Source organism: Ursus maritimus, unplaced genomic scaffold (assembly GCF_017311325.1).
Source record: "Ursus maritimus isolate PB19 unplaced genomic scaffold, ASM1731132v1 scaffold_1, whole genome shotgun sequence".
Taxonomy (NCBI): domain Eukaryota; kingdom Metazoa; phylum Chordata; class Mammalia; order Carnivora; family Ursidae; genus Ursus; species Ursus maritimus.
In genome coordinates, this window is record NW_024423343.1 from 27897397 (window position 1) to 27924653 (window position 27257).

At 34.7% G+C, this 27257-nt stretch overlaps 2 protein-coding genes across 14 annotated transcripts in view; one reads left to right on the top strand and one right to left on the bottom strand.

Moving 5' to 3' along the window:
- METTL21A (methyltransferase like 21A) overlaps nt 1-27257 on the top strand; it is a 65752-nt gene that overhangs the window by 18765 nt on the left and 19730 nt on the right. The gene's annotated exons all lie outside the window — the stretch shown is intronic.
- CREB1 (cAMP responsive element binding protein 1) overlaps nt 301-27257 on the bottom strand; it is a 59747-nt gene continuing 32790 nt past the window's right edge. For all 3 annotated transcript variants that reach the window (XM_040641406.1, XM_040641399.1, XM_040641408.1), the window contains 4 exons: nt 24094-24236; nt 19935-20117; nt 17784-17934; nt 301-6537 (listed from right to left, as the gene is read on the bottom strand). In XM_040641406.1, coding sequence (XP_040497340.1) covers nt 6393-6537; nt 17784-17934; nt 19935-20117; nt 24094-24236 — 622 coding nt within the window. In that variant the 3' untranslated portion in view covers nt 301-6392. The remainder of the gene's footprint in view (nt 6538-17783; nt 17935-19934; nt 20118-24093; nt 24237-27257) is intronic.

Genomic DNA, 27257 nt, shown 5'->3' on the forward strand with positions numbered 1-27257 from the left:
CATTGGTTTTCTGAATAGGATGGTAACATCTCCAAATCTTCAAATAGGCACCTGTTCAATCTTACTGAACAAAGAAATCTTGCGCTAAAAAATGAGGAATACAGTACAATTAAATAACTGAAGAGATGTTCTTGTTGCTCAAATTAGTTTTCTGTTGCTGTGCAACAAGCTTGTGAAATATTCTAACATAAATTTTGCTCATTTAACAAAAGTAATAAACCTAGGTTCAAGAAAATATAGCTTAACACTACTGGCAAAAAAGAAAATATAGCGATCCCATCCCCAAAAAAGAGACTTACAGAGTTTTTAAAAGCATGTTTATGTGACGGCACATAAATGTGTGTAAAAAGGGCATTATGACAGTTGATACCACAAAGATTACAGTAAGAAAAAAAGCACTTTATGACAATATTTCACAAATTCACAAGGATCACTTTAATATACAAAGCAATTGCTACCATTCTGAACACAAAGCAGCTAATATGTACATAGTGTTAATAAAATGCATTATAACTCAGTACATTTCCTCTCTTTACACAGATAGAGCACAAAAAGATTTAGGTAAAAAAATTAAAACAGGGATGTTTCTAGAATGTAGGGAATTTTATTAGAAATGTATGTCCCTCATTATAGTTATTTATTTAGTATTCAACTCCAATAGCAACATCAGAGTTAAAAATCAATACCCTGTTTTGTGCTGATAGTTTTGGGGGGAGGTATTCTTTACCCCAATCCTCAAGGAAAAATTAAAACAAAAACAAAAAACATCTTTCTCTCTAGAAACTTCCCTGATTATTTTGTTTCTAAAAAGTTTCAAGTGATACACCTAGGTTAGAAATAATTCATTTTATGGGTGGGAATGACAACTGACATGTGGACAGATCAGTTGGGGACAACTCTACATGGAAAACTGCTAACTAGCACTCTTCTTTGCCACCCCTAATAAATCCATACTCACAGAACAATGTTGACAAATTATTTCCCACTTTTAATATAAATAATTTTATTACACACACAAATTGGAGTGGCACCTGGATAAAAATACGTCTATAAAGCATTTACCAATTCAATTTTAAAAACATAAGAAAATAAAACCTCCCAAACACAATGATAGATCATTTCACTTGGCCAACTAACATAAGGTTGTTATCTGCAGGGATTTTCTTCCTTCCCTACCAATTTTTAAACTAGCTCAGATTTACTCTCACATTTCTGAGATTCTCCTCAGACAGAAGCTTGGAAATGCCATACTTCTGTAGGCAAGTATCATATAATACCTGTAATAAAGTGGGTAAAATCTGAATTTCCTACCGTTTGACCCTTTTCAAAGACATTTCCCAGATTGTTTATTTTTCTTTTACTTGCTGGTGAGAATTAAAAATGTATCATGTTACGCCCAGCTAGGACCTGCACCCACAGTACCAGAATGCAGACAGGTCAATTATCTTCTCTCTGTGCTAAACAACTCTGCCCGTTTATAATATCATCTTGCTTCACAGGCTTTGTTCTATTTTTTTTTCTATTTTTATTTTTTTAAAAAATAAATTTCAAGCTAAAACACCTGAAATATAATCCCTCCATTCAAACGTTATCTGGTCCCTCTAAAAGTTTGTCTGCCCCCTGAGGACACATACAAAGGCTTAAGCTACATTCACTAATCAGTAAGAACTTATCAGAAGCATATGAGACAGATGGAACTTCAGCACCCTGTTTGATTTATTTGAAATTCTTCCATACTGACTCAGCTTCATGATATGTTCAACCCCTCAGGGATGAGTGCCTCTCCTAGCCATCGATTCGAGAAAGTCAAGGAAACCAGTTCCCAGTACATACAGTGACTGTGCAGTCAACTTAAAAAAGTCAACATATCAACATTAAAAGTATTCAAGACGTATGCAAACCATCCAACAAAACTTCTAGTTGTGCTTTGTACAATTGAGTGAGCAAACGTATCCCCCAACTCTTCGCCTACAGGCTTGCTAAAGCACACCGCACTTTCCCTTCTCACCTGACATCAGTCAAACTTAGGCAGCATTTCTTTGATGTTAAGAAAGCCAATTTAAAGTGAAAAAACCTTAGTCAAATGATTACATGTGGTCTCCAACATGACAGTAATTACCTTGAAAAATATTTTACTGTTCTGGACAAATTCATGTATATCTTGGCATCCTATGAACATCAGTGCTGGAAATAAATATCTATTCACTCGAGTTGCTTTTCCTTCAATCTTTATCCATGATGAAAAAGAGTAACATTGGGTCCAAACTCATCTTTTAATTAACTGGGCTAGTCAAATCTAATTTCCTGTTATTTTTCTTTTATAGCTATTTGTAAGACTAGCCTTTAGGTGCTAAAATATTTTAATGTAAAGTTTCCATTTTAAAAAGTCACATGATTTGAAGAGAGGAGAAAGACATAAATAGTTGACAATTAATTGATGAGGGAACTTCTCAAGTTGCTAATACCCAACTGGGTCATTTTTAAAAGTGCAAGTTACACCAAACATTTACAAAGAATACAATGTAAATATAATCCAAATAAATATACAACTTTTGTATTAGGTCATTGGGAAACAATATTCCAAAAGTTTTCAGAGCCACAAAGGCAACAAAATAAAGCCTCTTGAAATAACTAAAAAGGTGTGTAACTATTGTTCTTAAAACCCACTTTAATTCAAAATCTTAACTTTACCATATTAGCCTTATTTAATCCTGCAAAATGAAGCAGCCTTTTTGATCTTCAAAATAAAGAGACCAATTTATGCTAGTAGCTGACTGTAGCTGATCACAAAATTAAAAACATTTTAAAAATGTGAAGAAGAAATCTAGATTGAAGTCACTTCAAGTAAGTAAAAGCATCCTGGTTTAAACAAACTTGTTGTTATTTCCTAAGCCTTTGTATGATTCCACATGTCACCCCACGTAGTCAAAATGATAGTAGGGATGAGGCCTGAGAGACCGAGAGAAACTTCAGCCAGATGACCTCTGATCACACAGCCTGCCAGACTGGTGTGTGCTTTCAGACACTAGCACTGCTGCTGACCTACCATCCAAAACACATTTTCTGACAAAATCCCTGCTCAAATGAAAATACCAAAATTCCTCCCCCAGGATGAGTTTTGAAAAATCAGTGGTACCTTTTAGAAGCTATCTTCAAAATGTTCTTACCACTGTTATAGCTGCCAGAGACAAAGCATAAAAACCAAGTACTTCGGGGGCGGAGGAGTTTTCAAGTGACTAGTAACATATGTAAAAGTATCAAGCCAAAGAAAACTAACAATAAAAAAAATACTTGGAAGAAAATTAGAAGACAAAAATCAATCATGAGTGCTGGAGTAATGCAGTCTAAGAAACTACCAAAAGGGATGCAATAGAACACACAAAAATGTAAAATTTCATCTGACCTCAATATACTATAATACTCAGCATTCCTGACTTAAGAGCTCTCAGAGCTTCAGATTATATACTGTATGTATTTATATATATGTACACATATATTATACAAATGCCATTCCCCCCCCCATAATATCTAAATGAACAGAGCACCTATGACAATATGATGGTTGCCAATATGGTACTTGCGTTTGAAAAGAATGAAATTAAAATTATATCTGATATCAATTTTTTAATAATGTGAACACATTGGATCTAGCCCTTTCTAAACCACTTTTCAGTTAAACACTATCAAAGCTTGAAAACTCATAAGAGTAATATATCAAAAATAAACCCCTCCCACTTCATTTTTATTAGAGTTAATCTGTCCTATAGATAAAAGTGCCACATGGCCCTATATTTGCAAAGTAAGCGATACCAAACTTGCTATTTTCTAGGCAAATCAGTAGCATTATGTACAGATTCCTATGATGACATTTTCATTCCCTTTTGGCCAATATAAAAAGAAAAAACATTTATTACTGGTAACGTGGCCATATATGTTCTTGGCTACAAGATTTTTTTTTTAAATTATGTCATTTTCTTAATAAAGAGTCTCAAAGTTGCATGCTTAAAAACAAACACCTTTTTTCCAATTCTTGTAAAAAAAAAAAAAGTCTGCACAAAAGATGCTTAATTTCTATCTGTATAAACTGAAATATCTTCAAGTCTCTTTAAGGGTCTAAAACAGATTTAGCAACAGAATACATTTCTTACCTCACCATGAAGTAACTGACTTCAAACCAGTGCAATCATCCTCAAGGTACAAAGGACCTGGTATTTATAAAAACTTATAAATTCAACCAGCTCATACGGATGTGACTGCCTTGATTTATCAGGGACTAAGAGGACCACCAACTTTTCTAATTAAACTGAATGCTCAACTTTTGGAAAACGGTTTACCTTAGAGAATACAACTTGCTAAATACTAGGCAATTTTCATTTATAAAGTTTGTGACATTCAAAACTCATTTAGACTCATTAAGAATTCTAGTTTGTGAACAGATTTGTGATTTTGCTTAGTTTCTGTTGAAGTTTTGGAAAATGACATATCTATGCTGGTATACAAATAATTTTTATGCTACAACTTTCCCCATTAGCTCAGCAGGATAAACATCAAACTTTACAGTCGTTTGAAAGCCTTCTTGAGAATCTGGTGAATTGTCCAAATAAAAGACTACATCACTCAATTCTTAGAATGATGCTCCTTCATAAACTCTGTTCATCCTTGAAAAAAGACAATGGTTTGTTACAAACAAAAATATACCATATACAAATATTAATTAAAAACCTTACTTTTCGAAATGTACCCAATGACACCCATATCTGCATATTTTGTTAACATATTAACAAACTTAACGTTTAAAAATAACCCATGACTAAATATAAAACATTGATTTTCTATACTCTTCTTTAAAAGGATAACCTTCTCAAATGAGATATTATATCTAACATCATGTCAGTCTCCAATTTTTAAAATCCATTTTAGTCCTATTTTTCTTTTAAAGGGTAACTTTTAGATTTATCAAGCTTAGTGAATACGATGAGTAATTAATAATTAGAAGTAGTACTGGAAACAATGTATGATACATATAAATACAGACTGTTATAGTCAGGGGTTCAAACAGGTAGCTCCTTTGTAGAATGACAAAGGCTATACAGCATATTGGAAAGCTAAAGCACGACTGTCCTTTTTAGGAGAAAACAAACCAAAAAAATGTTTTGCAAGAATGACAATCCAAATATTGTAGTACAGCAGTCATTCAAATATTCTGAAGAAAATAACTTTTGTTGTGTACATGTAATACTGTACTTTTAATAACTATATCCTTACAACTTCTTTCATTAAAAAATGCACTAGAGATACTCTGTTAAAGTATGTTAATATGGAAAAGATTTCAAATCAGTATTTTTCTACAACACATAACATCTTATAAACAAATACATCACTTTGTTTTATTTAACATCTTGAAGGCTTTCCTGTTGGTGGTATAATGTAAGTGCAAACGGGAAGAGTTTAATTAGAAATATCTTTTTAAGTAAATGAGTGACATAAATATTTTTTGAAGGCGATGACAAAAACATTTATTTAAAAACCTTGTTATATAACTCAAGGGGCTGGTTTACTAATGAGCATCTTTTTACTAAGAATTTAGCACTAACTAAAACAAGCTTTGTACTTTTATTTACTTCAAGTTAATTTAAAATTCAAATACCATGCTTTTTCATTCAGTTGGTTACTTCTTTTAATGTATTCAAAAATGTTGAACACATACAGAACTGAATTAAGAAGCAACAACTGCCCTATGGAAGAGCTATAGTTAATACAGAATGTTTTTAAGAATCAAGGACAAGTTTTCAGTATTGAAGAAGAGAATGTACATAGAAAGCACTCCGAATTCATTCTTAATTTCTTCAACACCATACTAAAATTCTTTTTTAGAGGGTATATCTCTTAACAATTTTACATAATTCACAATGAAAACGTGAAAACATGTCAATTTGGCAATCAACACTTCTTCATTGCACCTTACTTACTTTATGCATGCGGCCCACACATTACTTCAGCTCAAGAGGCTGGGGTAATTCTGTCCCTAAGGCAATCAAGGAGCTCAGCACAAACCTTGAAATCATTTTAAAAAAGATTTTCTTTTCCTCATTTCCCCCATCAATTTACAAGTAAACAAATTATTACTTCTCGAAGAGGGAGGGGGATGAAAAGCAGAAGTCTCTTCATGATTCCTGGTGCTGAAAATTTCTTGAGGGGAGAAGTGGAGGCAGGTGTTGGAACATTCACAGTTTAATGCAAAAGCACAAATGAATGAAATTCTGTAGTTGCTTTCAGGCAGTTTTGCGCATAGAAAAAAAGAAATGTTTAGAAAATAAAATGTTTATTTCGTCTTTCTGGTTGTGGCCAAGCCAGTCCTTTTCCACCATAACAGGTGAAATTCAAATCCCAAATTAATCTGATTTGTGGCAGTAAAGGTCCTTAAGTGCTTTTAGCTCCTCAATGAGTGTCTTATTTTGGTTTTCAAGCACTGCCACTCTGTTTTCTAAACATTTCACATATTCTTTCTTCTTTCTACGACACTCTCGTGCTGCTTCCCTATGAGCAAAACAGGAGAGGAAAAATTATGCAACATTTATTTCTATATCATTTACTCTGGGCTAGAGTACTTTCAAATATTTAGCTCAATGCAACAAATATTTTAATATAGATTAGGCATTTGAAAAAACTATACTGAATGACTTGGAAATGGCCTCATATAAAATTTTAATTTAATATACCATGTAAGTTTTATTAAAAAAAACCCCAAATGTGAAAACCCAACAAACAATGTAAAGGGCTGAATGATCACTTATAATTTAAAATTATATCACTGTTTGCTGATATGTTCTGTATCACACCTATAAAACTTGAAATTCTATCAATAACTAAGAAAATATTAAGGCTAAATGTCAGTGTGAAAAACATCCTAAATTGAAGAGAAAAATCTCATAAACTCATGATTTCAGGGCATTTAAAAAAAAAGTCTAACATGAGTCTCTTCCACAAATGCTGTTGGATCCTTACCTTATACCATATACAAAAACTAACTGAAAATGGATTAATGAACTAAATGTAAGACCGAAAACATAAAACTTCAGAAGAAAACAGGGGAAAAGCTAAGATATTGGTTGGCAGTGATTTCTTGCTATGCCACCCAAAGCAGACAACAAAAGCAAAAATAAACAAATGGGGCCACATGAAACTTAAAAACTTCCGTGCATGAAAGGGGACACGATCAACGGGGTGAAAAGGCAATCCATGAAATGGGAGAAAATATTTGCAAATCATGTATCTAGTAGGGACTTAATATCTAGGACATAAAAAGAACTTTTATAACTTAACAAAATAACTTCATTAAAGAATAGGCAAAAGGACCTGAATAGACATTTCTCCAAAAAAGATATACAAACGACTACCAAGCATATAAAAAGATGCTCAACACCAATCTAATTATCAAAGAAATGCAAATCAGAGCCACGATGACATACCACCTCACACCCTTTAGGACGCCACTATATTTACACAAAACAAAATGAAAACACCCCCCCCCCCGCAACCTAACCCAGACAGAGAATAGTAAGTGTTGACCAGGATGTGAAGAAACGTGAACCCTGTGCACTGTTTACCAGCTGTAAAATGGCCCAGCCACTACAGAAAACACTATAGCAATTCCATAAAAAATTAAAAATAGAATTACCCTATGATCCAGCAATCCAAAGAACATAGAACAGGATATTGAAGAGATATATGCATGCTTATGTTCATAATAGCATTATCCACAATAGCCAAGATGTGGAAGCAACCCAAGTATTCATCAACACATGGATACATTTTAAAAATGTGGTATATACATACCATGGAATATTATTCAGCCTTAAAAAAGAAGGAAATCCCATCACATGCTACAACACGGATGAACTTTGAGGACATACTGCTAATAAGCAAAACAAGCCAGCCACAAAGACAACTGTATGATTCCACTTATATGAAGTATCCAAAGTAGCCAAACTCATAAGAACAGAAAGTGCAATGGTGATTGCCAGGGACTCGCAGAAGGGGAACATGAGGGAATTTTTTTTTAAATAGAGTTTCAGTTTTAAAAGGTAAAAAAGTTCTGGAGATCTACTGCACAGCAATGTGAATATACTTCATACTACTGAACTGTATACTTAAAAATGGTTAAGATAGTAAATTTTAAGTTTTTTACCACAATTAAAAACTATTAAACTATTTTAAAAATATCTAGTAGATTAAGAATAAAAAATATTTTTTAGTGAGCTAGAAAGTCTAAACTGGTAAACTTTCTTTTTTTTTTTTTTTTTTAAGATTTTACTTATTCATTTGACAGAGATAGAGACAGCCAGCGAGAGAGGGAACACAAGCAGGGGGAGCAGGAGAGGAAGAAGCAGGCTCCCAGCGGAGGAGCCTAATGCAGGGCTTGATCCCAGAACGCCGGGAACTCGCCCTGAGCCGAAGGCAGACGCTTAACGACTGAAACACACAGGCGCCCCTAAACTGGTAAACTTTCTTAGCTGTATGTGAATAAGGACCATATATTATATCCTCATTCACTAGCCGAGGGACTGGCACAAGGTAGGTCCTTATTCCTGAATGACCGTAAGAGTTGAAAGCAAGAAGATTCTAAGTCTTTAAAAAATGGAAAAAAGCAGCAACTTACAATCACTCATTTACAACAGTGGCAGTACAGTACAGCACTTAAGAGTAGTAAGTAACTTCAGTGTCAGGTTCTTAGGTTTAAAATGGTTACCTCTTACCAATTATACGACCATAGGCAAATTACTTAACTTTAGTTTCCTGACTGTAAAACAGAAAATACTATCTACCTCAAAAGTTTCAGGAGGATTAAAGGAATTAATACATAAAAAGTACATGAAATAGTGGCTGGCATTTTGTAAATGCTATGTATGTGTTTGCTATAATTATTTCTAGATAACTCTAATGCCTTCATTAATGCTTCATCCCCATATAGCCTACTGAGTCAGAAAAAAGGAGCAAGCTGACTTTTGGAATAAAAAAAGCTGTACCTAATGTTGTATTATTATCCATTATCCATGACAGATATGGACGATATAGGAGATCCACTATATCACTGTACCACTGGTGAAAATTTTTTTGGGAAGTAGTTAAAAATGGGCCAACATTCTAATGCACAGTGAAGACAACAAGGCCAAGAAGTGCAATGAGGCCACAAGTGATCTAAAGGATCACAGTGGGAATGATTCTGAGGTCAACATGGATGTTCTGTATGTGGTGAAGTCTAACAATATAGAAAGCATGTAGGATGTATGTACACACTTACAAATCTACTTTTACCCAGGGCTGAGTCATCTTGTTTTCCTTGCTTTCTCCCCCATCATTTGAGAAATTACAGTCCAGAAGTGCTCAAATGAATGCTATTATCTATCTACATGCTAGTTTCCAAAGGTTAAACTAATATGATCCCATAGGTTAGTGTATCCTAATTTTGCTCTAGCAAAATCAGTATACTATAGTGTTGCTAAAAATTGGGTTTCTCAAAAGAAAAAAAAAAAAAAAAAGGAACAGTGGACCAAGAAAATTAACTTATTTCTTTAATGTAAGACCGTTGATCCTTTCGATTTACTAAATGTGAATTGAGACTCTCTCCAAAGAGGAATTCTAACTAGCAACTTCAAGCTGAATAGGAGTATACAATACTTTTTTGGAGGAACACTAAATAAATTTCAAGTAACGCACTGTCTTGCAGAATGATGCTCAAGTTAGGCACAGTTTAAAATAAACAACTTTGGATACAAACTTACTACAGTATGATATAGTAGCAAGAATTCTAAACTAAGGATCAGAAATCTTGGGTTCAGATCCTGGCTTTGAAACTAACTAGCTGTATAGCTTCTAACACGTCCCAGGCAAGAACTATTTCTTCATCTGTTTTTGTTTTGTTTTTTTTTTAAAAAGGACTAATCAAGATGTCTCCAACTAGGACTGTTAGGTTTGTATTAAGGAGTATGCAAAATCAGGGAAGAGACCTGCCATGTCATTCTAAAGCACCAATTTTGATTAATGGGTCAGAGGGGTGGCAAGCATTTTCACATTTAAAAAAAGCATTATTATATTTTAGAGTAGGATACAGAATACAAGTGAACTTTAAATAAAAATTCTAAAGAAATCCTTAGCTTGGAGAATGCTACTTAAAGCTTCTCAAAAATTTCTAGCTAAATATTAAAAAAAAAAAGACCCAGAAAATGAAAGGACTCTCCCAGCGGATTGGTCTGACAACATGGTGTGAAGATTAAATTGACCACTGATGTTTCTTCCAGTACAGAAATAGGATATCATGATTTTAAGCATTCATGCAAACAGATGGCTTATAAATTCTGAAATTGATGTGATAGGCATATTTTTAGAAAAAAGTTCTTTCACTAAATGTGTTTCAACATCCTCCTCCATTCACTAACTCTTTGCCTCTATATGATACTCTTATTCTCTCCATTTTCAGCATCCACCATAATTCCAAACTACCTGATTTTTTTCTTTTTTACCTTCAAAGAAGTTTATCAGTTGTACTTAAAAAAAAAAAAAACCAAAACACCAGTTTTTTGTTTCATTCATTTTCCTCTATTGGTTTTCTCTTTTCAGTTTTATTGATTTTAATTTGCTCTTCTTTCTTTTTCTAGTTTCATAAGATGGAAGTTAGGTTGGCAAACTTTTTTTTTGGTAAATATTTTTGGCTTTTCAGACCGAATGGGTTGTCACAACTACTGCTATTGTAGCATGGAAGCAGCCTTGGGTAACACATAATTGAATGAGCATGGCCATGTTCCAATAAAACTTTATTTATAAAAAACAGTCAATGAGGTATAGTTTGCTAACCCCTGACAAAGATAACTGATTTAAGACTTTGTTTTCTAACATAAGTATTTAATGGTATAAATTTCCCTCTAAGCACTGACTGAACTGCTCCCCCAAATTTTTGTTGTATTTTAATCTGCACTTAGTTTGAGATTTTCCTTTGAGACTTTCTTTTTGACCTATAGACTTAGAAATGTTTGATACTTATTTAATTTCCACACAATTGGGGATTTTCCTGCATGCTTTATGGGCCAAGAACATACTTTGTATTATTTCTATTCTCTTAAATTAACAAGTGTCATAAAAATGCCAAATAGGTACAGTTGGTTGATTATGTCATTCAGGTTGTCTTTATTTTCTCTCATCATTGAGAAAAGAATGCTGATGTTTTCTTTTTTTTTTCTTTCTTTCTTTCTTTTTTTTTTGGTGGGCAGCAAAGCAAGGTTTATTGAGCGACAGTAAAGTAATAGTACAAAGCTCCCAAAGAGGGAGGGGGCCTAAGAGGGTTGCCCTGAAGTTTTCAACAATTCGATTCTATGTTTAGTTTCATTAGTTTTGGCCTCATTTATGTTAAAGCTCTGTTAGGAGCATACACAGGTAGAAATACTATGTCTTTTTAGAGAAATGATCCTTTTATCATTATATAATGTCATTTTTTATCCCTGACAATATTCCAGCTTCCTTTTGATTGCTATTTGCATGGTCTATTCTTTTCTACTCCTTTCCTTCTAACTTATCTATGCTTGATATTTGAAGTGAGATTCTTATAAACAGCATATAGTTAGGTCTTGTTCTTTTTTTTTTTTTTAAGATTATTTATTTATTTATTTGACACAGAGAGAGAGAGAGAGACAGTGATAGAGGGAACACAAGTAGGGGGAGCAGGAGAGGGAGGAGCAGGCTTCCCGGTGAGCAGGGAGCCCGATGCGGGGCTCGATCCCAGAACCCTGGGATCATGACCTGAGTCGAAGGCAGACGCTTAATGACTGAGCCACCCAGGCGCCCCAGGTCTTGGTTTTTTATTCTGTTTGGTCTTTTATGTGGGTTAGACCAGGTTTAGCCATCTATGACCCATGGGTCAAATCCACATAGTTGGTTTTTAATAATTTTTAAGCTTCTAGCCAGATTAACCAAAAAAGTGAGAGAGAGATAAGCTACAAATTTTCAATATCAGGAATGAACTCCCTATTAAATAATAGTCCCCCCATCGCCCAAGAAAACCACAAGCAAAAACCCAGAAGTGTTTAGGTATAAATCTAACAAAAAATGTGCAGGATCTATATGCTAAAAAAATGGAAAGTACATTGTGTTCACAGAATGGAAGACTCAGTATTAAGATATTAATTCTTCTCAATTTTATTTATAAACTCAACACAACCCTAATCAAAATCCCAGAAAACTGTCTTATAGACATTGATAAACCAATTCTAAAATTTGTATGAAAATGCAAAGGAACCAGAACAGTCAAAACAATTCTGTAAAAAAGCAAAGTTAGAGGACTCACACTATCAAATTCAAAACTTACTATGAAGCTACAGTAGTCAAGACAGCATGGTGTTGGCTAAAGGATAAACACAAAGACCCATGAAACAAGCTAGCCAGAAACAGACCCACACAAATATGGCCAAATGATTTTTGACAAAAGTGCAATGGCAATTCAATAAAGGATAATCTTTTTAACAAATGTGCTGAAACAAATGTATGTCCATACACAAAAAATGAACCACGACACACTTCACACCTTATACAAAAGTTAACTCAAAAGGGATCATAGACCTAAATGTAAAACATAAATTGTAACACTTGATACAGGTCAACTGGAACTCATACATTGTTGGTGGGAATGCCAAATGATACAGCCACTTTGGAAAACAATTTGGAAGTTTCTTATAAAGTTAAATATACACTTACCATTCTACCTGGCCAGCCCACTCCTAGACATTTACTCAAGTGAACTGAAAGTTCATATTAACTCCTGTTATGTTTATAGTAACTTCACTCATAATCCTCCAAAACTGAAAACTATGACAAACATAAAGGTCAACAGACAAACAAACCACAGGATGTATAATGGAATACCAGGGATAAAACCAACTACTGATCCATGTAACACTACCAGTAAGTCTTGAATGAATTTTGCTAAGTGAAAGAAGCCAGATTCTAAAGGCTACGTATGTTGTATGATTCTAATTATATGAGATTCTGGATAAGGCAAAATCCTAAGGATAGAAAACAGTTCAGCAGCTTTCAGAGTCTGGGAAAGGGGGCAGAAGCAGACTACCTACAGGGTATCAAAGAGATTCGTTCTAGGGTGGTATAACCGTTCTGTAAGGCACTGTGAGGGTAGAAACATGACACCATACATCTGTCAAAACCAAAAGTACTACACAGCATAAAAAGTAAACTACATGCAATCCCAGAACTGAATAAAGATGGTGACGAATCTAACCATACTACAAATGTGTGACAAAATCTTACTGAAGAGGGTAGAGAAAAAAGGAACAGACCTAAATAGCTTTGAAAACTGTGCTTTCACTGGCACTTTAAGGCTAAAAACAAAAAGAACTGTACATAAATACTGTACTGTATTTGGTAAATTTGTTTCTCAAAGGTTTATAAGTTAGCAATTCTATAACTATTTTAAATGTATACTAGAGTTAAACAAATATGTAAATAAACTATACCTAACAGGAAGCCAAGTTTCTATGAATCTGCCTATTCATAACCTAAACTCATTAGTCTTCTGACTTAAATGTTTCTAAGTTTGTTGTTTGCTCTGCTACTTTATCTTTTTCTTGGCTAAACAGAGGTTTTATATTTTCATACAGTCAAACCTACCTAACCTTTATTACTTTTGCCTTTATGAAATCTATTAAAATACTACTGCATTCTAAAATTATAAGACAAGGATGGTGGATTGCATTACTTTCATAATTTTTTATTCCTCCCTCCCCATGGGAAGAACACACACTCCCACTCCACTGACACCGGGCTTGTCCTTGCCTGTACTTTGGCCAATGGTACATAAGTGGACATGATGTTCATCACCATCAAGCAGAGGATTTAAAAAACACTGCCTTTTTTCCTTTGCTACAAAAATGACATGCCTCAAAAAAGGTGCTCCTCCTTTAGCTGGGACCACGTGGAAGAAGAGGCACAGCAGTTGGCTTGCAGCTGTCAAATGTAATGTGAGGAAGAAATTTTGTTGTTCTAAGACACTGAGATTTTGGGGTTTCTGTTGTTGTTACTGCAGTAACAAAACTTAATATAACTACCATCTCTCCTTTCCTTTAGACCGCTTATCACTTCTCTCCATTTCTGAGTAAATGGTAATTTGGACAGTGTAGAATTTGGGGATCGTAACTTTTTTCATCAAAGTTCAATTTAAGATAGGCTGTGTTTGAGGTACAAATAAGGGACATTCATCCTAGTGAGTATGTTCAGGAGGAGAGTGCTTCCCTAACTTTTCCACTGCAGTGTACCCCTAATGGCAGAAGAAACTAAAATGGGGATTTTGGGGACAGAGCCCAAAGCATCCACTGCTGGTGTGAATTTCTTTTAAATCTCTTACCTTAAAAATATTTCTAATTTTTGAGCAAGATAAACATTTGAGGAAAGCATTCCATGTTTACCTCTTGGGGCTACAATATCTCCAGCACACTGTCATGTGCTCTGGTTTGAGAAGTAGAGCAGGAGACAGCTGCACACTGAAATCTCAGAAATAACATGTCCATAGGGCTCTGGCCCCAGGCACAGGCTCAAATCTCAGCTCTACCAATTTAAAAAAAAAATCTGAAAGATTTTATTTTTAAGCAATCTCCACGATGTGGGGCTCGAACTCACAACCCCAAGATCAAGTCACATGCTCTACTGACTGAGCCAGCCAGGCACCCCTATAGCAATTTCTTTAAAGGTGTGACCTTTGGCAAGATATTTAACTTCTTTTTGAACTATGGCTCCTCTGTAGAGATAAACATCTACCTCATTGTAGGCAATATAAAATACGTAAAGAAACTACGTGCAGTGTCTAGCATAAACTGGCCCTTAATAAATAGTATCTAAAGAAAAAGGTCAAAGCCAGAATACAGAATTAGAAGGTATCAGCATATAGTTGATGCCTGAAATACACAGGTATGAATGAATGTTCCAAGGGAAAACTTCAAAAGTAGTCAGAAAACCAGGTGAATAAACCAAAGAGGAGTTCAGGAGAATGGGAAGTCAAAAGTGTCAAATATTCTATAAAAGTAAAATGAAATGAAAACAGAATACCGGATTGCCAAATGAGAGGGAATCTATATCTTTTAAAGATGTAAGAGTGCTATGGTGAGCACAGAAGCCAGATTCTAACGAACAGATGTTGGAAAAGTAGAAGCAGCAGTAATGTGGGAATAAAGGGAAAAGGGAACTATAGCAGAGTCAAAGGGAAGTTTCCTTATAACGAAACTAAATCCAGGCAAAAGTATTTTATTAAAGAGTCCATGCTAAATCAGGTAGCTTCCCTGAAGATCTCAGACCAGAAAGGTTGTTAGGAACTGTAGTTATGTGCGCCCTATCCCTAACTTGGTATGTATGTGTACGGGGGGGGGGGGGGGGGCGGTAGGGATACATAAACTAAAAAAATAAAGAAAAAAGGAAATTCAGCCTGCTAGTCAAATGAACAAGTGTTTATAAATGTGCAGCTCTCTGTTCCATACAACAGAGCAGACAAGAAGCCACAGTGCTGCTTCCTCACCCACCCACTAATTACACCATCTCTTAGTCTTTTCTGTATAAGGGGAAATGTCTCTGGGGTGGTGCCTGGGTGGCTCAGCTGGTTGAGTGACTGACTCTTGGTTTCAGCCCAGGTCATGATCTCATGGGTCATGGAATCAAGCCCCGAATCCGGCTCCATGCTCAGTGGGGAAGCCTGCTTGAAGATCCTTTCCCTCTGCCCCTCCCCCCACCCACACTCTCTCTCTGAAATGGATAAATAAATCTTTAATAAAAAAGGGGGGGGGAATGTTTCTCTCCCACAGAGCCAACTACATGGACACAACATAAAGTCCTTCTGCTGTTTTTATAATCAAGAAGGTTTGTTTTCCATCTGATTGCTCTGCTGTGTCTTGCTTAGAACTGGTTTCTTTAGGAAGTGCTACTGTTTTAAAACCTGGCCTTTACTTGAGACTTCTTAATCAGACTTGCTTCTAATTTTAGAAAGGGTTAAACATCTCTTTACAAACATTTTAAAGCTGAAAAGATTTAAATACAAAATTTAATTTATGATTTAGAATACATTTAAATGAATGCAGCTTTTGATGTTTCTGTTTATTATATAACACCTAAGGAAAATCTCGGACTAATGGAGAACAAATAAAATGATCCACTTGGCTTATTTCCAACTCTTCCTAATATCCCAGAGAAAGTCCTGCCATTTCCCATAGCTTAGATGTCATTTACTGACACTCTATAACAGCCAAGAATATTTTAGGGACAAAAGAGGCTGAGTTGAGTGGAAACGTGAAACTTCATAAAAACAAACATTTTGCTAGAGCACTACAGTTAAAGTGCTTTAAGAGGAATATTTGTCCCATGGAACAGCTATTTGGATGCGTGGCAGAATCTTGTTTTACAAAGAAGAAAACAGAGGTTTAGAAGGTTAGGATGTTCTTCCAAAGTCACAGCAAAAAGAGTAGATCCAGAACTTGAATCCAGACTGTCTAAATTCAATCCCTATGTTTCTTTTACTTTATTACAGTGTTTGAAAAATCTTGGGGTCAAGAACAGAGGAATACTTCCACCAGTTTCAAATTTTATCTTTATATACCTTTATTTTCATTTTCTATGGTTTGTCTTAAGTCATTTCCATATTAAATCCTAAGCTAAATATTTAAATCCTAAACTAAATAAACAAAAATACTAAAGTAAAGATAATAAAAACATTTTATTGGTTTTTTTGGGGGGGAGGGACGAGGGAGAGGAAGAGAGAGAGAATCTTAAGCAGGCTCCACGCCCAGTGAGGAGCCCAACGTGGGGCTCGATGTCACAACCCTGAGATCATGACCTGAGCTTAGATCACAAGAGTAGATGCTTAACCAACTCAGCCACCCAGGCGCTCCTTACTGTTTTTTTTTTTTGGATGACAAAACCATTTACAGCTATGAATTTACTTTATGAGAATTACTTTGCCCACACTTCATAGATTTTGTTGTTTAGCATTTTCATTGTTGAAGATAAATTCTATTTTAAGATTTTGTCTCAGAACAAGGTATTCTTATATTTAATCTACTTTTCAAGAATCTTTAGGTGTTAAATTGTCAAATTTTGAGTAAAGATGATATTCATTAAAACAAGGACTGGTCATCATACATTTATTTTATTTTAAATAAACTTAATGTAAATGAAACATTTAATTTTAGTATAAATACTTAAAACTCTTGATCTCTTGAACAATACTATTCATGAGAAGAAACAATATTTAAATAACCTAGCTTGTTGGTTAGAGCACAGTGAAAATACAGCAGAGTTGTGTATTAAATCTTTCATGGAGAAATTACACAAAAGAAAACTATGATTAAAGATTGACCCATGGGGTGCCTGGGTGGCTCAGTCGGTTAAGTGTCTGCCTTCAGCTCAGGTCATGATCCCAGAGTGGTGGGATCAAGCCCCACACTGGGCTCCCCGCTCAGTGGAGGGGGGCCTGCTTCTCCCTCTCCCGCAGCCCCTGCTTGTGCTCTCTCTCTCTGTTAAATAAATAAATTTAAAAAATCTTAAAAAAATAAAGATTTGACCCATAATCCTATTAGCCATTTCATAAGTGCAGCTTATTAAATAAAGTTTTAGCAAAACCCATCAATTCTACCAGAAAAAAATTCATTGCAAAGATCCTATTATCAGCAGATGTAAAAGACACATTGTCTGACAGAATCTGAAGATGACCTGACCTATCACAACCTAAGTAAATGCAATGTATGTACCTGTTCTTCATTAGGCGAACCTCTCTCTTTCGTGCTGCTTCTTCAGCAGGCTGTGTAGGAAGTGCTGGGGAGGATGCCATAACAACTCCAGGGGCGATGGTGCTAGTGGGTGCTGTGCGAATCTGATATGTCTGTACATCTCCAGAGGCAGCTGAAATGAAAAACAGTGAACATGGCGTAAGACACTGAAGCACTGTGACTAGGTAAAACTATGTGTCAATCACCAATTTAAACATACATTTTGGATTCAAAGGGTAAAAAAGGAACATGATTCTAACTAAAACACTGAAAGAATCAGCACTCTTTGGGTCATTACTGACAAATAATTCCCAATTTAATATATTTATTAGTATAGACACTTGGGTGAAAGAGGCCTTAACCTATGTCTGCCGGGTCTTGTATTTATCTTTCATTGGAATGCAGTTCTATTCTGTTGTTAACATGCTTACCAACCTTAAGTCTAAAAGGTAAGTAGGGCACAGCTTGGATGATCTTCCTAGATAGAGTATACTCCTCAATGTCTTCCTTTGATATTGGTAAATTCATATTAAAAAATTTCAAGCAGACTCTTGCCACGACATAAAAACGACCATGATTTTTCATAAAATAGCAAAATGGGAGAGAAAATAAAGCATTATGGTCAACTATTATAAATTTCTAATTGAAACAAAACTGAAAGTATGAAAAAGTGTACCACTTGATGCCAATTATATTACTTGTTTTAATGTAAATGCTAATTGCTAAATAAATTGAAGTTTATTTTTCTAAGTGATCCATTGCTTATAAAAAAGAAACACAATCATTATCTGTTAAATTGCTTCTAAAAGCAGCTTAATATGCCCTCCTAAGAGTAAAGAACCTAACATTATCTGAGAGAATTTGAAGGTCTTTATAAAATTATCCATATTTGTTATTAATATCAGTTAAAATGTGTAGTTTGAATGGAAAAGATTTATATACTAAACATGTTACCATCTTCAAACTGACGTTCAGAATTCAAATTCACTGACATCCTGCTTTACAATTTTTGAGTACCTGCATGTAAAGTGAAAAGGTGTTTTACTCCCATTAATAAGCAAAATATTATCTTCTTCAAATATTATTTGTTTAGTAACAGAATATATTCTGTAAATACATTAGGGCCTTTAAAAATAAATGATGACTCTCTAGTTGGTGTTTTAGGATTATTCAGAAATTATCATCCATGCTGAAGGGGTACAATGGTCATTATTTAACAGAGGCAAAATATGTTATTAATAAAAATATTTTTAGATACAGATTTTAACATTATTTCCTCAATATGCAAATTTCAATCTCACATAAATCATATTCTTAAAATATTCAAATGGATTCAAAGAAAAATGGTCAACTCCTATCCATAAAGATTCCTAAAGCAAGAATATTAAAAAAAAAAATAAAACAGAAAAAAGCTGTTTCTATAGTTCATCAAGGATTTAACCACTACGTTTTCTCTACAGACCAGTAGACTTGCATACTGGTATAAGATTTTTCAGAACATACTATTTTCATTTGAAATAAAAAATGATGATCTTAGAAATGAGCATGTAAATTTCTTTTGAATAAAAAGCAGAGAAACAATTTTGAACCTTCAAAGATTTTTTTTTTTTTTTTAAAGTAAGCTCTACATCCAATATGAGGCTTGAATTCACAACCCCGAGAACAAGAGTTGCATGCTCTACCAACTGAGCCAGCCAGGCACCCAGAACTTCCAGAGATTCTCACCGGTGATTTAGTTTAACTCTTTATTTGACACATTAAAAAAAAAAAATGAGGCCCAGAGAGGTGAGTCTTACTCAAGATCATATAGCAAATCTATGCAGTTAGAGCTAGAATCTAGCTTTCCTAACTCCTAATTTCACTGCTTGCCCTGTAACCCACCCTGTCTTCTGTCCCCAAATGCTAAAAGTGTTAACGATGTTATATTTTTAAAACTGAAAACAGTTGTTTTTATGCCATGACATTTGGGTCCAACTGGAATAATGGAAGAGTTCATGGAGAACATTATCAATAATGAAAAAAATTAACTACATTTTCATAGTGTTTTGCAGTATCATACTTACTTTTTCTGAGTTTATAAAATTTTAACCTTTCAAAGAATTTACCATACTTGTGAATTCTGAATTCTCTTACCTTGAACAACAACTTGGTTGCTGGGCACTAAGATCTGCTGTCCATCAGTGGTCTGTGCATACTGTAGGATGGTAGTACCCGGCTGAGTGGCGGCTGCATTGGTCATGGTTAATGTTTGCAGGCCCTGCACCCCATCGGTACCATTGTTAGCCAGCTGTATTGCTCCTCCCTGGGTAATGGCAACTAAAACCCAATGGATTTTATTGTTATCAGTTTAATTAATACCATATAAGACTTACAACATACTGAATTCAAAGTGGAATAACGTGTAAGACATAGTCAACAGAAATTATTATAGCAAATAACACTGCCAAGAAAGATTTGGTATACTCAAGTAACCTTCTGCTCAGGAATCCCACATCCAATTGCTATAATACAAATGCACTCTATGAACCATATTATAATTTATAATAATACCCATTAACAATTTTTTAAAAGAATAAATGAGAAGATTTAAATTCCTTTCCAAGTTGTTTGGTTCAGAAGATGTTACCACTTTCTGATCCATACTTCCTTTATTCTAGCCTTAATTATGCAATATTTTAATTGTTTAATATTCACTGTTCCACTAGACAATAAATTTCTTGAAGGTAGGAAATGTGAGTTTTCTTTAGCACAGAAATGGGCAGTAATAGGCACCCGACAAATGGTCGTTTTAATGCATAATTAATAAAAACAGTTCAGTAGTGCATTCTGTTCTCTAACTCAGCTAGCAATGCATAAACTATAAGTTACATATCCATGCATTCTCATACAGGATCCTTTGATTATTCAGTAATTAACCACACGTCATTCATCTGTTATGAAGTAATCAACTTTGGCTCATACTAAAAGATATTTCACTTTATTAAAAAAAGAATTCACCTTTATGCTACAGTACACGGAAAAAGTTAATAGAAGTAGGTTATTATTTTATTTGAACAAAGCAATCCTTCAGATACTAGCATCAAGATAGGCGGCTGGATCCTTTCTAGACACTCTCCCTCTTAAAGTTTTCTGGAAAGAGGACTAAAAATCACAATATTACATATAAAATTCCATAATGGATTTTAACTGAATAAGTCAACAAATATGTGTGACTTATGCATGTTACTTTTTTTTTTGTCTGTTAGAAGGGAATTATTTGGGATCATTTGTTAGCCAGTTCCATTCACTTTAGCCATTTCCATAAGTTTTACTTATCTCAGACAATTAAAAAGAAATACTATTCCTAACAAGGAATACTCAGAATAGTAAAAACTATTCTGAGATTAATATTACAGGTGACTTGAAGGAATCAGAAGATTAACAGAATTAAACCACAACTTCTCATATAGAGTTAATAAGCAAATTCCATTGTATTTAACATACACAGCTTTCTTCCTGGCTATATACAATGAACTCAAGGTGGGAGAAAAGAAGTGGGAAACTAGGTATCAGGAGACCAGGGTTCTTTTTTTTTTTTTTTTTAAAGATTTTATTTATTTATTTGACAGAGAGATAGGCAGCCAGTGAGAGAAGGAACACAAGCAGGGGGAGTGGAAGAGGAAGAAGCAGGCTCCCAGCGGAGGAGGGGACTCTGGGATCACGCCCTGGGCCGAAGGCAGACGTTTAATGACTGAGCCACCCAGACGCCCCAGGAGACCAGGGTTCTAGTCCGGATTCTATCACTGAATTGTTATTTTTAATCTGTTATCTCTTCTGTAAAAATAAAAATAAAAATACCTGGTTCTAGCCACTAAGTACAACTATAAAAATCAAATGAGATGTATGTGAAAGTATTCTGAAAACGGAAGTCTGATCCTATCAGATGTGTTTTTCTCTATATATTTATATACTTGATTATTCCAAAAGGATGAGATGGCTTTCAATAAAACTAAATTCATTAAAACAAGAAGAGGAAGCTACAAGTCAAGTAACTGATGTGGCCCTACCACAGAGATTCTACCAGAAAGTCTAGAGGAAGAAGAGAATACAATTAAACATAAACTGAGCCAAGACTCTGAGTAGCCAAAGTAAAGAGGAAAACATCATGGGTTATAGTTATATTTAGCGAGACAAAAAATTCAAGTTCAAAATGATAGACACATGTGTTTCTACCTTAGAACAGAATTCCTCAAATAAGACTTTATCAGGAACAGTGAACCAAGTAATGGACAGAACTACTAACAGCATTTAAAACTTAAAAAAATAACCAATTTATGAAAGGAATACAAACTGGTGCAGAGACTGGGAAGAGAAATTGGGCAGGATGTGCTTTGATTCAACAATTCCACTCTTTGGATGCTATCCCACTGAGACCCTACTACATATATAAGACTGTTCACATGTCACAGTGTTTGAAACAGAAATGTCTTAAATGTTCATCAGTGTGTGGGGGCAGGGAAGAAATATTTAAGGGGGAGGGAATGTTTAAATAAAAGTTATATTTATACAATGTATATATATATATATATCTGTATAGAATGAAAAAGAATGGATAGATAACATACTAAACTTTTAACTGCTGGGGAGAGATGAAAAGGATTCTAAGTTAAGAAATATATAATGTTGTATATATTTAAGTAGTCATTATATTGATTCTTAATGACAATCAAGAACATGTTACATCACTTCCGTCAAGGCTCTATGTGTGAATAAGGGATAAAGATAATGCAATAAAGCTTTAAAAATCTGAAAGGATTAACCTTTTAAAACTAGCAATTTTTAGTTGCTGGGAAAAATAAACATACACATTTCTAAATTTCACTTCCCTATTTGAGATTCTGATATGCCTATTTCCAAAAGAGCATGCTTTCTCCTGCAAGTGAGAATCCCTGCAATAACTGAATCACTTGTCACCAATGGAAGTATTCTGTATCCCTCAGGTTTCTGTTGAGGCAGGGGAAACGTAAAGTTCATGCATCAATGTCTTAGCATGCACACATCTGGAATAACTCAAATTATTTGGATATAAGGCTAAAAATGCACATATCCATGTCCATAGATAGTACCTGTTTATGTCTGTCAACAAAGAATTCAAGAAGGAAAAAGGGGACTGAACTCCAGTAAGCAGAGAGTGGACAAAAAGCTTAGTCAAAAATGCCATCTTTCTGCTCACTTTCAAAGTTTCAGCTTTGGGAGAGCTAAAAAGTCTGGTACCTGGGAATCTGTTTTTAATATAGTTAGAATGCAAATTAGTTATGTAAAACCAAGGTTGAGCTGTACTGTGAAAACTATTAACTTGGGAGTCAAACTTTTATACACATTCCTGGCACAGACCACCCCAGGGTATTAGAAAATTAATGCAACAAGGGAGTGTCAATGTGTACATTTAATTTGTAATAAAGAGGAAAGAGGGGGAAAACTATATAAAGGGAAGTACTGGATTTAATGAACAAATCAAAATGAAGAAATCTATGTAAGAGGCACTCTGGGAGTCAAAAGGCATTGGGAACAGAGAGAAAAACATACCATTCACACAAATGCCTCTGATCAAACAAAAGCAGAACTGGAAAGACTGTTAACAGATTTGGGTGAAAAATAAGAAGAGAGACCTAAGTGTCAGATAGGAACAAGACAGAAATGGAAACTTTGATAATTTTGCACAAAAAATCTTTGCTTTCTGGGGGCCAATTTCAGCAGTCCGTATGTTTATGTTAACCATAATTCACTATATTACCTTTTATATTAAAAAGAATAATTGAATGTGCTGGTAGACTGCAACCAAGCCTCTCAACCCCTACCACAAAACATTAAATATGATTTTAAAATGCTACTTTTAGAAGGGAAGATGAATTAATAAAATAGATGAATAGCGAGACCATTTTTGTCCTTAAACATCATCAAAGAATGGTTATCTTATCTGAAAAATTATGTCCTTTATTAACATCATATATTACACAAGGACTGAAATCTAGAGTTTCAAGCAGTGGTTCAAAAAACTTCCAAGACTCTCCTGGCATCTGCACAAAACAAAGGACCACCTAAAGGGCTAATATGCTTGAGCAATCCTAACAAAAACCCTGAAAAAAGAAAATACTTCTGTTACAGAACTTTACATACTGAACAGTAAAGGAAATATAATAATGGTATCCAAGACTGAGAAAAGGGTTGGCACTTGTAGGAGTCCTTTAAAGAGAATGCAGCCATTAGTTTTTTTTTAATCTCACTTTCCAAAGCAGAAATATCTTTTACTCACTATACTGTCCACTGCTAGTTTGGTAAATCGGAGTTGGCACCGTTACAGTGGTGATGGCAGGTGCTGAAGTCTCCTCTTCAGACTTCTCTTCTTCAATCCTTGGCACTCCTGGTGCATCTGAAGATAAGTCATTCAAAATTTTCCTAGAAAAATAGAAAACTGTATTAACTAAAATGAAAACAACACTTATTGGCTAAATATACATAATAGGAAAAGAAAATGGGCAGAAAGGTGCTAGTGCTTAGGACAGCAGTTTAAAGATTGTATTTATTTGAGAAAAACAGAGAGTGCGTGTGTGGGCGGGAAAGGAGCAGAGGGAGAGGGACAACCAGACTCGGTGCTGAGTGTGGAGCCCCAAGCAGGGCTCAATCTCACGACCCTGAGATCATGACCTGAGCTGAAATCAAGAGTTGGAGGCTTAACTGACTGAGCCACCCAGGTGCCCCAGGACAGCAGTTTAAAATGTAAGAACAAGAATAAACCATACATGGATGAGAGATCTGTATGTCAAAATGAAATCATATGAGGACTAGGGAAAAAAAAAAAAGATGAATTTCTCTTTATTCTGGATGAAAAGGCAGGCTGTGATTGGAAATCTAGGTGTAAGCAGAGATTGACTACAGAAAAAAAATTCTTTCGCAGGGCAAAGAACACCAAAAACAAAGTTAAAAGATGACCAACAATACTAGAAGAAAATGTTTACATATATTACAGATAAAGGGCCAATATCCTCAATATATAAAGAACTCGTAAAAATTTAGGATAAATAAATAAATAAAGACCAAAAACCTGATTTTAAACTTCTCAACTCTCAGATTGGTAAAAAGTAAAAAAAAAAAAAAAAAAAAAAAAAAAAAAAAAGTCTAACAATACATTCTGTTAGCAAAGCTGTGAGAAAACAGACACTCTCACAGTTGTGAGTATAAAATTGGCACAACCCTTAAGGAACGAATTTGGTGACATGTAACAAAACTATATGTTTACACAGTAATCTTACTTCCAGGAATTTACCCTTAAGATATACTTAACTACAGTACAAAAATACATACACGTCAGGTTATTCATAGTAGCATTGTTTGTAACTGCAAACTACTGGAAACAACCTATATGCCTCTACATAGGAGAGTGGCTGAATAAACTACAGTTCATCCAGATAATGGGTATAGCATGGTACCTTTTTTATAAGAAAGAAAGTGAAATAATATATATGTATTTGCTCTTCTATTGAAGAAGAAACTCGGAAAAGGATAAACCAGATGGAGTTTAATGAGATTACTTAAATCTACTGGGGTTGGTAAGAAAGAAGTAAAAAAAGAAAAAATTGGGAGGGGGCATTTCTGAGTGTATTTTTTGGTACAATTCTGACTTTTGAAAGAACCATGTTCATGTTTCACGTATTAAAAAATAATATCAACAAGGATGGGGGAAAAATTCTAAAGTGGAATATAAATTAAAAAAATGAACCTTGCCATATTTCAAATGAGTAACATAATCACAAAAGAGGGGGGAAAAAACCCAACCCAAGTAATTTCTGATATCTTAAACATCTAATAAACCACTATGAATTAATAACTTAGCTTCAACAGTCTACCCAAACCCTGCCCCTTTATGTTGCTATAGTCACAATTACATTTTCATACACTGCGTGCTCATTAATAAATTCATAATTATTGTTTTATGCATTTGTCTTTCAAATCATATAGAAAAAAAGAAGGGTTTCAAAGCAAAGTATTTTAAAACTGGCTTTTATATTTACTCATGTAATTACCTTTATTGGAATTGTAGAAAATATTCTATTATCTCTTTCAATATTTCTTTTGGCCCAATTTCCCCTCTGTAAATTCTATAAATGCCTCTTCTACTGGAGCACCTCACTCTATTCCCCATAACTTTTCACCTGTCTTTCCCATGTCTTTCCCATTTTCTCCATATTTCTGTTCTCTATTCTGAGTTACTTTTTTGGTTCCCTTCCAGTTTACCAATTCTCTCATCAGCTACTAGTATCTAGTTTATCCCATTAACTGCCAATTGTTTTTAATTCCACTAATTGTATATCTCAATTCTCAGACCTGTTAACTCATTTCTTTTCCACATCTGCTTGTTTTCATTTAGTAAACTCCTATTCTTATCATAAGGATGATTGTCTCTCCCTTATCTCTTTGCGAATGAGAAACAACTATTTTAAACAGCTTATAATAGACTGACAGTGGGTCAAAAGATCAATTCTGGGGGGCGCCTGGATGGCTCAGTTGGTTGAGTGTCCAACTCTCAGTTTTGGCTCAAGTCATGATCTCATGGGTCATGGGATGGAGGCCTGCATGGGGCTCTGCACTCAGTGGGGAGTCTGCTTTAAGATTCTCTTCCTCTGCCCCTTCCCCATGCGTGCGCTCTTTTTCTCAAATAAATAAATCTAAAAATAAAAAAAGGATCATACTCTGGCATCACTGCTCTAGAGCATCATTTCAAACTGCAGCACTGAAAAGCACTTGAAGAGCATGTCAAAACAGATTCCTGGGTCCCCACCCCACAGATTCTAATTCATTAGGTATGGGGTAGGGGCCTGAGAATTTGCACTTCTAACCAGATTCTGATTTGCCAGTGTGGTCTCTGGACCACATTTTGAGTAGTACTGGTCCTCAGTGCAACATTTTTCAAACTTAGGTCACCACCCATATGTACGCCATGAGAAAAGTTATGTATGTTGCAACCAAAGTAAAACAAAAAAACAGCAGAACATCACACATGATAAGGGTGAGTACTGCTGTATATTTTGCTTCAGATGCCTATATATAGGTAGATACATGTGTGTACCTGTATATATGCCTATAGATATAGGTATATATAAATGAATATGGATAATTGTATGTATATACAGAGAAAAATGTAAAGATATATTTCTTATTGTGGACTGTGGTAAAAAATAAAAGTTTAAAAGCTACTACCTAGACCTGCAAATAAATCTTCTCTTTTGCATGAAGCCAGTGATCATTTCTTGTCTCCTCTTTCTAGTATCTAATATTGTTGTTCCAGACCATCTAGGTCATTCTTGTGTCTTAGACAAACATTTCACTTTCTCTTACAGTATATTCCAGATGTGGTCTGAGCTGTGGGATTAATTCCCTCCCTTAATCTAGACAATGGGTTTTTACCAATGTAGCCTTACG